Source organism: Monodelphis domestica, chromosome 1 (genome assembly GCF_027887165.1).
Source record: "Monodelphis domestica isolate mMonDom1 chromosome 1, mMonDom1.pri, whole genome shotgun sequence".
Taxonomy (NCBI): domain Eukaryota; kingdom Metazoa; phylum Chordata; class Mammalia; order Didelphimorphia; family Didelphidae; genus Monodelphis; species Monodelphis domestica.
In genome coordinates this window covers 717,744,730-717,759,314 of record NC_077227.1, presented here as the reverse complement: position 1 = coordinate 717,759,314, position 14,585 = coordinate 717,744,730, and the positions used below count along the sequence as shown (strand labels likewise).

General features: G+C 46.6%; 1 protein-coding gene across 10 annotated transcripts in view; it reads right to left on the bottom strand.

The window, feature by feature from the left end:
- Window positions 1-3,032: 3,032 nt before the first annotated feature.
- KIFC3 (kinesin family member C3) overlaps window positions 3,033-14,585 on the bottom strand; it is a 104,906-nt gene continuing 93,353 nt past the window's right edge. For 6 of the 10 annotated variants that reach the window (XM_056811847.1, XM_056811862.1, XM_056811865.1 and 3 more), the window contains 5 exons: window positions 14,182-14,311; window positions 9,912-10,141; window positions 6,485-6,619; window positions 6,180-6,291; window positions 3,033-3,398 (listed from right to left, as the gene is read on the bottom strand). In XM_056811847.1, the coding sequence (XP_056667825.1) occupies window positions 3,256-3,398; window positions 6,180-6,291; window positions 6,485-6,619; window positions 9,912-10,141; window positions 14,182-14,311 (750 nt within the window). In that variant the 3' untranslated portion in view covers window positions 3,033-3,255. Of the gene's footprint in view, window positions 4,708-5,000; window positions 5,035-6,179; window positions 6,292-6,484; window positions 6,620-9,911; window positions 10,142-14,181; window positions 14,312-14,585 lie in introns of all 10 variants that reach the window. The other 4 variants (XM_056811852.1, XM_056811871.1, XM_056811858.1 and 1 more) reach the window with 2 other exon arrangements.

The window sequence follows — 14,585 nt, the reverse complement described above, 5'->3', positions numbered from 1 at the left end:
GAAGACACACAAGTAGAGGATGGAGGAGGGAGAAAAGGTTGGAAGGAGAGAGGATGGAGGAGAGAAAGGATAGAAAAGAAGGATGGAAGAGAGAAAAGGGGGGAGGCAGAGGGAGCAGGGGAGACAGACCCTGGATGCTCCCAAAGTCTCGATGCAGCCTTACGCTTCCAGCCTCCCTCACATGTAGCACCCCTGGCTATTCACGAACATCCACTTGTAGCTGCCAGTGAACCTGAGGGGTGGAGGGGGACCAAAGAAAATAAAGGATTCCCCTTGGAAAAAGCAAACTTGCTCCTGGAGTCTCAGAGCCTGGGACTGGCTCCTGGTTTAATTACTGGGGCTGAGCTTAGGACTAGGCTCTGGGAATGGAGGGGAGGCAGGACAGAGCAGAATTCCCTTCCCCTCCCCCTTGCTACTCCTGGGCCATTGGGAGGGACAGCTGTGGTCATGTGACAGCTCCCCACAAAGAAGCCTTTGAGGTTGGTCCCACCCTAGGCACCAGCTGTTTTAGAAACAAATGGAGAATCCATAGAAGTGCCTGTGGCTGGACCCTGGGAGGGGAGGCCTGGAGGCCATCCTAAACAGCCACCAGACATTCCGGCATGGATGGGCCCAGGGGAGTCCCTGAGGCTCCCAAAGGGGCACAAGTAACAGTAATATGGGAACTTTCAGAAAGCCCCAGGCCCAGAGTCAGGAAAACCAGAGTTCAAATCTGGCTTCAGACACTTCCTTGTTGGGTGGCCCTGAGCAAGTCACTTCATCCCACCTGCCTCAGTTCCTGATAAGGACAGATATGTCAAATGAGCTGGAGAAGATGACCAATGACTGCAGGATCTGCCTAGTTTGACAGGCCTGAAAGAACTGACCCCCAGCTGCTTTGGGATGCCAGAGGGCCCCCCCTTTTAGGCCCAAGGCAAATGGTTTTGTGGGGCACAGTCCACTGCGGCTGGCTGAGGGACAGCAGGGAAGGGCTCCGGCCTTGGCTAGACCCCGAGGTGCATTAGTAGTGCTGCTCCTGCCCTCTAAGAATGTCTGGAGCAAGAGTCCCCAAACTACAGGCCCGCAGGCCACATGCAGCCCCCTGAGGCCATTTATCCGGCCTCCACTGCACTTCCGGAAGGGGCACCTCTTTCATTGGTGGTCAGTGAGAGGTCACTGTATGTGGCGGCGCTGCAGAGCACGGTGTCGCTCACATACTACTTCTGGTGACATCATCCTTTGTGTGGCGCCTTGTTCTGAGAGTAACTGAATGAGAACGAGGCGCCGTGCAAAGGATTATGTGGCTGCACAATGGAAGACGTCAGCATGGTGAGCGGTGATCTGGGGGAGGGGATTCCGCACTGTGTATACTGCTGCCCAGTATAGTGGTGGCAGTGATGGGTCTGTGCAGGGTGTGACGGGCCCATCACAGCCAGCGCTGCAGCCTCCACTATCCCAGACAGCGGTACACAGATTTGTTCAGTTTTTTTTTAATAGTCCAGGCCTCCAACGGTCTGAGGGACAGTGAACTGACCCCCTGTGTAAAAAGTTTGGGGAGCCCTGGCCCGGAGAAAGGGGGCTAGAGGCCCCAGGGGCTCAGAGCTTCAACCCCAGGGGATTTTTGCTTTAAAGTCAAAAGGTGGTTTGGGGGAGCCAAAAAGGGGTTCAGATGACTATTCCCTTTGTACATGCCTGGGGGGGGGATCAGCCCCCCCCCCAGCCCACCTGCTCAGGCAACCAGAGAAGAGATTGATAAATGCTTGTGGAAATGCACAATGGAACAAATAAGCGAATGGGCCCAACAGGGTGCCTTTTGGAGTTGGAATTTTTGAGAGGAACGAGCAAGACTGGCAATGTGGCTGTCTAATTCACTAATGCCGTCCTCTGCTAAGATTTATAGAAAGGCAGAAAATCTGTTCTTAGGCCATGTCCACACGGCAGTGTTCAGTCCTTGGAACTGAACCTTCCCTTCCATCTTAGGATCAATACTGTGTATTGATATCAAGGCAGAAGAGCAGTGAGGGCTGGGCAATGGGGGTCAAGTGACTTGCCCAGGGTCACCCAGCTGGAAAGTGTCTGCGGTCACATTTGAACCCAGGACCTCCCATCTCTAGGCTTGTCTATCCACTGAACCAACCGGCTGTCCCCTTGGACATTACAGGTTAAGAGGGAGAGTATCCAAAAAGAGCCACTAGAAATCCTGTCCTTTGAGAATCGACTGAAAACATCGGTTGAGGAAACAAAATATTTAAACCTGCCTCAGGCTGGTAGAACCCGAGAACCCTTTTCAAGGGTCTGAAGGGCTCTTGTGGGGCCATCGATCAGCATTCTGGGAAGGCAGACCAGCTCACTGCCCTGCGAGACAGAAGGTGCTCCCTGGATCTGGAGATGGCCACGGCTCCAGACTAGAGGGAGGGTGTCGAGAGGGTTTCTCTGGCTCCTTTGGGGGGCCGCTGGGGGCAGTCCTCTCTGCTGCTCAGCCCAGAGAAGTATCGGGTTCCCAGGGTGCCCCTGGGCTCAGGTAGACAGGAGTCAGTGAAGGACGGGAGCGTGGAGAGAAGACCATCTCCCTCTCCTGGCCCGAATCCCACAAGCGCAGCTCCCTTATCCCCTGGCTACAGTGCACTAGAGAGGACACAAAGATGGCGGCACCATTATGGAGAAAGGGACATCCTTTGAAGGAGAGTGGCTTCCGGTCAAGCCGGTTTCCCTCCTCTCCCGGGTGGGGAGATGGAAGGATGAGCCCCGAGAGGCAGCCTTTCTACGTCTGTTTTCAACTTGTCTCTCCCCAACCTCGTAACCAATGTCTAATCCAGCAGACGGTCCTCCTCTGGGCCGTGTCCAAAAGCGTGTCTCATTCTGCACCGAGTCCGTCGCCTCCATCAGGAGGGTCCCCTGCAGCTGTGGCTGGTCTTTGTGTGGAGGAGAGTTCACACACACACACACACACACACACACACACACACACACACACACACACACGCACACACGCTCGCACGCACACACACGAGAGACAGACGGGAGGCCCAGGCCGAGACTGAGTTCTCCTGTGATTTGTGCAAAAGAGCTCTTTATTAAAATCAGTAAAAACAGCTCATATTCCAAAAGATATTGGCTAGGAATTATGAGAGAATCCTTCAAAAAGGCTGCGGTGGGAAAAGAGAAATCGGTGCATCTCGGGTCATCTGGACACAGTGTCCGGCGTGAGCTGGCCTCGCGCCACTTCCCACAAGGACCTCCTTATCTCCGGGAGGGTCCCATCACAGCCAGCCAACATCACCCAAACGAGCCTGAAGGCACTGAGCCTCTGGGAGAGAGAAGTCCTGGTCCATCCCCGGCGCGAGGGGCCCCCGAAAGAAGAACAACTCCAAGCGTCTCTCCCCCGATGTGACGGACTCTCCAGCGGCGTCTATGCGCACCTATACACAGGTATGTACAGATTCCCTTTTCACCCTTTTGCGTCCCCCCTGGCGGGGGTATCAGGAGGGAGACTAGCTGGTTGCCACCTTCCCCCTTGTGTCTTTGGGTTTGCCAAATAGGGACCCTTCGAGGGGAGCTGGGAAGGCAGGAGGAAGAGGGGGGAGCCAGGGGGGTCGAGACGGAGGGGACAACCATCCCCTCCCTGGGACTCTGCTCCAGCTTCCGAGCTCCCCACCGCTGCGGGCACACTGTCCCCGGCCGCCTGCTTCCTGGAAAGCCAGTCTTGCCCTGCGTCCGCCTGGCTCTGAACCACCCCGTGCTCAGAGTTCCCGCTTCCCTCCCAGATGCCGGATGGGGGAGTCTGTCAAGTTTTTTCCATAAAGTGCATCGTCCTTCCCTTGGGAAAGAGAAAGGGGCGGAGAGAGTCCTCCAACTGGTTCCGGGGGGTCTCGCCCAGAGAGTCCTGGCCAGCCTCTCCTCTTCCTAAGGTCAGCGAGTCAAGACAACACGATCGCGTGTAGATGGATGGAAACTGAAGAGGGGAAGGAGGTGGCCCGAGCCGAGGAGAAGGGAGAAACCGTGGCGCGCGCCCAGGCCCCTCGGCTCCTTCCCCGAAGTGCCTGTGGTCTCCAGCCTCCAAGGGCAGCGATGAGCCCCCCCAGGATGGTGGCCCACATGCTGCCAGGCTCTCCCTCGCCAAGAAATCTAAGTGTCGGCTTTAAGGAAGGGGACGTCGGAACCAAGAACCCGCAAGGGGCAAAATGTGGCCCAACCCCACAAAGCGAGCTCAGTTCTGGGCTGGAGCCCCCAGCGGGACTCAGGCTACGAGATGGGCCCGTGAGCGTGTATGCCAGCCATCGGGGTCCCTGCTGCCATCAGCTGGACCATCCCAGCCCTCTGGGGAGCCCGCCGCAGGCTCAAAGACCAAGCCGCCTCGGTGCAACCTAGACTAGGAAGCCAGTCCTGCTGGCCGAGAGGTGCCCGAGGATGAGCCAAAGCCACTGGCCCCCAACACACATGGTCTGGGCTCCTGGAAGTCTGGGCTGGGGAAAAGCTTCATTTCCTTCAAAACTAATTTCACATCTGCTGGGGAGAAGCAGGGTATCTGGGGCAGAAAGGAGAGAAGCCCTCTTTTTCCAGGGTCCAAGAACAGTCCTTGCTGATGGAGGGTCCTTGGTTCTGAGTAAACAGGAAGAAAGTAAGCAGCATGGAGTGCCCTTCCTCCAGCCTTGTTCCCTTGGATCCCGGGGCCCTGAGCACCCAGATATTGCCTTCTGGTGTATCACACTGGCACCGGCTTCGTTTTGCCTACAGCAGGAAAGCAGGAGGGAAAAAGAGAATCAGGGAAGAGGTCAAGGGACTGCCTGCCTCACACATGCCGCTTGACCACCAAAGCAGGCCCCTCTGGGCAGAGAAAGGGCAGGACCCGGTTCAAAGAAAGGCAAGAAAGAGACCCTGAGGCCGCAGCCTAGGCCAGAAGAGCCCCTGCTGCCAGCAGGGACACCCAGGGCCTTCCAGCGTCCACTCTCCAGGCAGAAACGAAAGCAGACTTGCACCACTGAGGCCAAAGGCGCAGCCCCTCTCCCTCTCCAGACACTCACCTAGGGACGTGCCGGACAGACCCCTAACTTCAGGCTGAAATCAAAGCCAACAAAACAGTTTCACTGGAGAGACTGAAATCAAATTCCTTGTCCCCTTTGTCCTCAGGGACAAAAGGCATCAGATCTGACGTCTACCTTAATGTCTAGGTATGAAAATAGCTTTCCTGTGGGGTGGCGGGGTCTGGGGGAAAGAGCCCTGGCCCCCCCAAAAAACCCTTATTTAGTCTTCATTGCCACTCATTTCCTGCGATCTTGGGCCTCAGTTTCCTCCTTTGTAAGATGAGATCATTGCACTACAGAATTTTCAAGGCAGGATGGGATTTTTCTTTTTCTTTTTTAAATGGAGATATAAAGTTAGAGAAGCAGCTTGGCATGGTTTAGGAATGTTCAATGTGGAGTCAGGAAGACCTGAGTTTAATTCAGCCTCTGACAAAGAATGGTGACAAGTCAACTTGTATCTCCTAGGCCTGTTTCCTCCTCAGTTCAGTGAAGGGGGATGGACTAGATGGTTTCTGGGATCCCTTCCAGCTCTAAGCCTATTGAGACTTTGAGCCACAAGGACAAAGCTGGGCTTGTCCCTAAGCGGGACTTCTTATGAAGAGAGCCTCAGACCTTAAAAAGAGACCTGGCTAGCTTGGACACTGTGTGTGAATTCAGTCCTGATCTTGGCCTCTGCATCTGCAAAATGGGGACAACATCTCTGCTTCTCCTAACCTCGCAAGGCTGGGGTGAGGCCCAAAAGAGATGATCGATGTGAAAATATCTTGAAAAAAATGTGAAAATCATCATTCTAATAATCATCATCATCATTTGTCCAGAGGGAATAGAATCGAGCTGGAAAAAGATGGGCTATTTGGATTCAACCAAGACTAACGTCCCCGGCAAGCAGGCACATTCCAAACTTCCCAAGAGCTTAAGAGCAAATCGCTCAATTAGCAGATGAAGCAGCTGTGTCTCCTTTTCCCCAGGGAGAATTAAAGTTCACTCCCAGGTCTGTGCCTGGCCCAAATCTGTCCCAATCAGTGAGCATCTCTGTGAGGTCCCCAGCAGCAGGGAAAGACTGGTCCCTGGAAGGTGGGCAAACTCTGATCGATGTGCCCTCCCTGTCCATTCATCCCCCCTTGACGCCCCCATACACACAGCCCCAATTGTATGAAAGGGCTTCTCAATCTTCCTCACCTGAAGTCTGCAGCTTCCTCCGGATTGAGCTAGAACGGCTGATGGGAACTCCAGAACCAGAGGAGGGGTAAGATCGGGTGGAAGATGGAGTCTGAACTGAGCCTGTCTCAAACTAGAAAAAGAAAAAAGGCAGATGGGGATCAGAGCAGGGGCCAGTGAGGGGAGGGCCATCCCAGGATCTCAGGAAAAAAAACAACAACAATGAACCAAATGATGATAAAATCTCCAGGAAGAAAGTCTGATCCCAGAGAAAGGCCAAGAAGACCCAACACCAAGAAGGTTAGCCCCAGAGCAGAGTCTGTTACCTCTAAATGCTCCTGACTTGACCATGACATCAACTCAGTCCTCCGGGACCCTGGACCCAGTTCCACGGACCTCACTCTCTCAGCGAACTTTAGAGAACATAGGGTCTCGCTGGTATTCTTTTCCACGGGAGAGACCTGCGAGATACAAATTCTTCATTCCCTCGGCCCTCTCAGTCATGATGGCCCAGCTCCCAGGTCTGAAGACCCTGAATTTAATCACAGATTTCACGAGCAGCCAGTCAGGCCACTAAATTTCTTTGGCAGGGCAGGAATTTCCTCAAAACACAATGGATGAGGTAACAGAATGTAGAGAGCACTATGAGTTCAAATCATGCCTCAGACACTTATTAGTTATGTGAACCTGGGCAAGACCCTTAGCTTTTCTAGGTCTCAGTTTCCTCATCAGCAAAATGAGAGAATTAAGGCTGACTAGCCTCCAAGGTCTTTTCCAAGTCTACATTATTGGAAGATCTGGGAGGTGTATTTATGGATTTCAGGTTTGGTTCAGGTTTCTGGCTCCAAAGTATTCTCTAGACAAATTAGTCTGGCCAGCGTTGGCATAACCAGACTGGTGGCATAATGGGATAATTTATTACAGGGTTTTTACTGTAGCAAGGACAGGAAAAATTCCTCCCTGACTCAACTTGAGTAACTTTGCCTGCAGAGACTATCTTGGTGAGAACAGCACAGGCTTTTGTGCAGCTGCTTTCCTAGGATCTTCTGTGGGCATCTCAGACACTTAGACCCAAGAGATTCTGCCCTCAGCACCCTTGTGCCTGGCTCTGGCCATTGGAGGAGTAGGCATGGTGGAAAGCCAGCCTTACCCCCAGATTCTGTTTTCTGGTCTAATCTTACACTGGGTTAGGGAAGAAATAGAAGCAGTGAAAATTGGTTTATTTAGCTATGTGTTTTGGGGGTTTTGGTTTTATAAAATTATTCACTTACAAAAATGGATAATATGGAAAAAATAAATATGATATTCCATTAAAAAGAAACAAAATAAAAGGAGCAGCAAGCCCCTAATTGAGTTATCATTTATGATGGCACCTCTTCTGGGTCTCTCACGCTGCCTCTTGCCAACAGAGAATCAAAGCTTGGAAAGGCTCAGAGGTCATCTAATTCAACCTGTCCCTGATCATAGAGCCACACATCAACATTCCCAGTAGAGAACAGTTATCAGCCCAAGAGCCTCAGGGATTTGGGGGAGCAGAGAAGAGAGAAGGAACAGATGAGCCAGAAACAAAGATGTGGTAAAATGATAAAATGGGCTCTTTAGAAAAGAATTAGAAGAGTAAATAAGTTGGGGGGGGGGGAGGCGGTTTAAACCCTTACCTCTCTCTTAGAATTAACACTGTATATTTGTTCCAAGGCAGAAGAGTGGAAAGGGCTAAGCAATGGGAGTTAATGACTTACCCAGGGTTACCCAGCTAGAAAGTACTTGAGGGCAGACTTGAACCCAGGACTTCTGGTTTCTAAGCCTGACTTAAAGAAGGGTTTAGAACAAGGGCTTTTATCTGGGAGGATTCATGAACTTGCTTGTTAAAAATATATGAATAACTATTTTAATGTGATTGGATTCTTTTGCAGTCTTAAGTATATGATTTAATACATTTAAAAACATGATTCTATTAATGTGCTATAAGCAATAATGAGTAGATTGGCTTCAGAAAAACCTGGGAAGACATGAACTTATGCAAAGTGAAGTGAGCAGAACCAGAACATTGTATACAGAAACAGCAATATTGTTTGATACCAACTGGGAATTACTTAGCTACTTTGATCAAGATAGTTCCTAAGTTTCCATAATGAAAAATGTTCTCACCCTCCAAAGAGAGACCTGATGCATTCTTAATCCATATTAGACTTTTTTTTTACTTACTTTTTTTAAATTTTTGTGGTTATATTTTTTTGCATCATGGTTAACATAGCATTATGTTTGCATGACTTCACATGTATAATGGATACCATATTGCTTATCTTCTCAGTGGATAGGGAAGGAAAATAATGTGAATCTCAATTTTTAAAAAATGAATGTTAATTTTTTATGTAATTGGGAAATATTTAATGGAAGAAATAAAAATATAATTTTAAAAATGAAAAAAATGTGATTCTGAGCAAGGGTCCAGAGACTTCCCAGGCTGTTGCCAAAGGAATCCATGACATATAAAAAGGTTAGGAACCCCTAGTATAGAAGAGCTCTTACATGGGAGATCTAGATTGGTCTCTGCAGGGACAGATGTTTGAGGGCCCCATCCCTAATCTTTAGGAATAACATCACAGAGGACAACTTTGATGTGCAGAGGAAAAAGAAACAACATAGACCTAAGCAAAGCAAAGGGGATTATATTCCATTATGGCGTCTCCTCACAGATGATATGATGGTATACTTAGAGAATCAACTAAAAAGTCAGTTAAAATAATTAATCACTATAGCAAAGTTGTAGTATATAAAATAGACTCATAAATCATCAGCATTTCTAAGCCCAGCAGCAAAAAATGAAATTCCATTTAAATTAACAGTAGATTAAAATATAACATCATATATTTAATTATATATATAATTAGATATATAATAAAATAAATTAAAAGTAGATATAAAATACCCAGGAGTCTACCTGCCAAGACAAACTCAGGAACTAAATCATAGCTACAAAACACTTTTCACATAAAGTCAGATCTAAACAACTGGAAAAATATTCGTTGTTCATGGATAGGTTGAGCAAATAAAGTAAAAATGACAATTTTACCTAAATGAATCTACTTATCCAGTGCTGTACCAGTCAAACTGGCCAAAAATTATTTTTCAGAGCTAGAAAAACTAATAATAATAATTTTAAAAACCATTGTGGTATCTTCCCTCTGCAGGACGAAGAGCTGGAAAATGGAAATGCTAGATGAGAACAGGGGTTCTTAAACTTTTCTGTTTCTGGGTAGTGATGAAGCCTGTGCCCTCTTCTCATAATCATGGTTTTAAATCCATGAAAAAATGTATAGGATTACAAAGGAAACCAACTACATGAAAATAATGGTGTGCATTTTTCTCCCCAGTCCAGTCACAAGCCCTTAGAAATCTATTCCTGGACCTTTGGGGCATCTATGGAGCCCAGGTTAGGAAACCCCAGCCCAAAGAGTTTTTAAATTCTCTTCTAGCTTTAAATCTGACTTATGGGAGTCTTCTGCCTCCAAGAATAAACCATGTATAGAATGTACGTCCTCCAGGCACCCAAAGGACATTCTTTCAGTCTGTGTACACTTGGTTAATCTTGCTTCCTGTGCCCTAAGCCTCAAGAAGCTTCTCTGTCCCAGAAGGGAGCTGTCTCTACTTGCTACTCATGGGTGAGGCAGGCAGGGCAAAGCTTTGTGTTTTTTCCAACTACACCCTCACTTAACCTGGACCAATGGACCAGCCTCTCCCATTGGGTCTCACCTGCACCAGCATGAGGGTTTTGCTGTCCCCACTGAGGGAGTCCTGAAGCAGGTAGGTGAGTTTGGAGTTGCGGAACGGCACGTGGCCCTGGCGGGATCGAAGGGCAGAGATCACATCTCCCAGGGCTGACAGAGACTTGTTGATGTATTGGGCTTCGCGGAGCCGATTGCCCTCAGCCCCGGACTTGCCCACACGTTCTGACCCTGCCAGATCCACTAGGTTTAGCTTCCCTGCAAGAGAAGGTCAAGTGAGGCCTCCAGAACCCACAACTAGACTGATTACAAATCTGCCCATGGCAAGATCTGTGTCCTAGCCAGACGCATCTTCTCAAGGCACTAGCTAGAGGTCAGAATCTTGAGAGAGATGGGACACAGGATGAACCAAGGAGGCAAGGAGGCCACCATTTGCTCTTCCAAGGAGGCACCATTTACTCTTCCAAGAAAGCCACCATTTGCTCTTCCAAGGAGGCCACCCTTTGCTCTTCCATGCTATGGTTCCTCGCAGAAGAAAATTCGCAGGAGATCAAACTTGAGGCTCATTTTTGGAATGGGGGCCACTGAGTTACCAGGGCCCAGGAGTCAACACTCCCAAAGGCATAATTAAAGGACAATGGCTCTGGAGGGGCATTGAGCAGGTTGGCTACTCCCTAATACTGTAAATCTTGAAATTTCTCAGACTTGTGAATGTTAAAAATTTCCACATTGAGGAATCCTGCATTGGAACAAATTCCCTACTGGGAAACATTCCCCATTTTGATGTGAGAACTCGCCAGGATCAGAAATGGGAGGACCTCTACTCTACCCGTACTTAAGACTGCTTTAGGGGAGAAAACTCCTTGCTAAACAATGAAAGTACTTGGACCCATTTAAAATGGCCTGAAATTCTCCCTCTGGCCCTATTTTATCTTAGAAGCAGGCCTAGGGGAGACCTACACATCTCACGGTTTGAGATGCTTTTTGGACATCCACCTATACAGGCTAAGCCTTTCTCCCTGGCTTATACATCGCTATTAGGGGGAGATATTACCATTGCTTCCTATATACAGGAGTTACAGCACAAACTACGTGAACTTCATGAATCCGGAGCTGCAGTACAAGCTGGACCACTAGACTTTTCTCTGCATGACCTGAACCCAGGAGATAAAGTTTATATCAAGAATTTCAAGCGAACTGGAGCAACTGAACCTTCATGGGAAGGACCATTCCAAATATTATTAACTACTCCAACTTCTATAAAGATTGGAGAAAGAGACTCTTGGATTCACTGCTCACATGTGAAGAAAGCATCTTCTGTTGAGACTGATTGACTGAAACCTATCGCATGCATTGGAGATAATAATCCATAGACAAGTGGATGCTGGTTTTTTTTTAAGAACACATTGAATTACTGATTTTTTCCTTATTTTTATTATTTCTTTTCTTTATTTTGATTAGAATATTTGATTTTTTCTCATTTTTGTACTGAAGGCACACATAATTAATATTAATATTTTTTCCTGCAGTAATAGAAGTTAATATATATTCTTGCTATAATATCAATATATACCTAAAAGCTTTAAACTATGGGAACCTGCCATTTATTGATAAAATATTATAGGACTATGATTAATGTTTATGTATGATTCCAGAAAAAGGGATAAAAAACAAAGAGCACACTTAACCTGAATAGTGCCAAAAAGAGCACACATGAAATACTAATGTGAGACTTGAGGTTGCGACGCTTGACATATGTTAAGTCGTAGGACTTCCTTGTATCTACACTCTTTACGAAGTACTCAAACAAGTACAAATTTTGACTATCATGCTGGCTCCCTATATCCCTGAGAATGACAAAAAAATCAGATGAGGGAATGACGCTTCCCTATCAAAATAGAATTCTAATTCTTTTCTTCTTATATTATGGCAACTTCCTGTAGTCTTGGCTGCAAATGGCTAAATGACATATTACTGCATTCTGTCCTACAGACTTGTGGGATAGAAATTACTTTATATTGGACCTATACACGGGCCTAATTTGAATTTTTCCTTATGTTTTTGATTATTTTTCTCTTCTTTTGATAATTGACTCATACACCCCCATAACTCAACATTGCATTCTGAGTTGAACTGAATGTTTTTTAACACCTACTTCAGGGGGGATTGTATTTTAATTTAAAATCTAAGAATTTTCAAATTTTGAAATTTTTGTTTGATATTGTATTTTTATAAAAATCCAAGAATTTTGATTTTTTTTGTTTAAGATTGTACTTTTATAAAAATTCAAGATTTTGATTTTGTTTGAGAAAAGATCTTCAAGAAAGAAGCTTGAAACTTTTATATCCAGAGAATGAACTGTTTCAGAAAGATGCCAGAAAACCTACACTGCATCAAGAAGATCAAGAATGAACTTTGGATATGATTGATTGAACTGAACTTTGATTGAACATTTATTGTAAACGTACACATTTATGCCAAAAGGGATTGCCCCTAATTTGACTTTCTGTCAATGCGCCTAGCAAAACATTGGTTTTGCTTTTTTTTCTTTTCTATTTCCTCCCTCACTATTCTAATTCCTCTTAGAAATTTGAATATCGTGTATATCTATAGTTAGAAGTGCATTTAGGATTACAAATTGATTATGTTAAATGATCAATGGGGAGACTAGTCTCCCAATGATCATCAGGGGGATTGTAAAGCTTGAAATTTCTCAGACTTGTGAATGTTAAAAATTTCCACATTGAGGAATCCTCCATTGGAACAAATTCCCTACTGGGAAACATTCCCCATTTTGATGTGAGAACTCGCCAGGATCAGAAATGGGAGGACCTCTACTCCACCCATACTTAAGACTGCTTTAGGGGAGAAAAATCCTTGCTATTGGAGGACCTCTACTCCACCCGTACTTAAGACTGCTTTAGGGGAGAAAACTCCTTGCTAAACAATGAAAGTACTTGGACCCATGCTTATAATAAGGCAAGGAGTTCTTTGAGCCATGCCTGTTTTTTAGAATTGATACAATGAGATGCTAGGTACCTAAAAGGGTCGGGCAAGTTTTCTCTTAATGAGATTAGTTGACTCAGCTGTGTTTTCACTGGTTCAGACTTACTGAGGAGATTATTCGACACAGCAGCATTTTTTCTGGTTCAGACTTACTGAGGAGATTAGTCGACTTAGCAGAAATTCAGATGGGCAGTCCTTTGGAAAACATCTACAGTAATTGGTAGATGTAAGGACTTAGGGGAGGTGACATAGGAGAAAAACCCCTATATAAAAAAAAGCAGAATCTCTTGAAAAAAATCCTTTTGGAGGATCTCTGATGAGGATCACTTGGGAAGAATCTCTTGAGAGAGGCTCTGGAGAAGGGAAGCTCTTGGAGGACAATCTCTAAGGAGGTCTTGCTGGAGCTCCTCTGAGGGGACTCTGTCCCTCTGGAGGCTCTGGAGAGAGGCCCTTTGGAACAGTCTCTGGCTGGAAGGCTCTTTAGGGAGGACTCTGGCTAGAACTCTCTCTGGTGAAGTCAGCTGAGATGGAGCTGGCCTGGTGTCACTAGAATCCTTGCTTAGACAGACCTTGTGGTGAGTGTTAAAAGACTGACTGACTGATCTCTCTCTCTTAAGACTCAGGTCTAGGCCATGTTGGCTTAAAGCCCTTCATACTTATTTCCTTTTTCTCTCTTTCTCTCTTTTCTTTAATTCCACATTTGTATTAATTAAAATCTCTATAAAACCCAGTTGACTTGGGTATTTGAATAATTGGGAATATTTCCCTGGCGACCACATTATATTTGATTTAAAAACCAAGACACTGTAGTGAAACATATTTTCTGCGGTCAAATTTACTCACCCTCTCTTATATCTATCACAATTTATATCTTCTACTATTTTAACTCACTACAGTTTACAATATCACTCTTTTAACTGTTACAGTTTAAGGCCTTCAACCATTTTAAATCTAACAATACAAAGGAGAAGTAGAGTCTCGAAGAGAAGGCAATAAATCTTCTGGTATCAAAGTTTCTCACCCTCAGCTTGGCCTTGTGTTCTTCAGGGGCCATGAATCAATAATGGCAATGATAACATCCCCCAGATCCAGGAAAGTGCTGGCAAGTTGTCTGCTTCCCTAGGACCCCTCAGGTCTCCAGACATAGAAGTCTAGGCACCTCCTTTCCTTGGGTCTTCTCTGGTTCTTTAACTCTGGGGTTCAGACCTTTGCTTCATCTCTCTAATCTCCTTTCTCCCTACCCCAATCCATCCCAACCACCTCTGCCTCTGTCCAGCACCTGAGACACTCACCAGTGGTCCTGAGCCCTGTACTATAGTCAGTGCCCCGGACAGTGATGATGACGAGGGCATGGGACCGAGAGCTGTGCTCATTGAGGTTCGTGTATTCAGTGGTCCTGTTGGTGTGGCCAAATTCAAATACCTGAATGGGGACAGAAATAAAAGACTGATTTGGTGAGTTGGCTTTCTCCATTAGTCCATGAGCTCCTTTAGAGCAGGGACTGTCTTTTAGCTTTCTTTGTAGCCCCCAGCACCTAGCATGGTGCCTGGTAGACATTAGGTACTTCATAAATGCACATGAATAATTGACACTCCCATCCCAGAGAGAAACAACTGAATTCCAAGGAGAGTCTATCCCTAGGATTTCGCCAATAAAGTTGGACTTTCTGTACTGGGACGAAGGTGTTCCCCAGAGC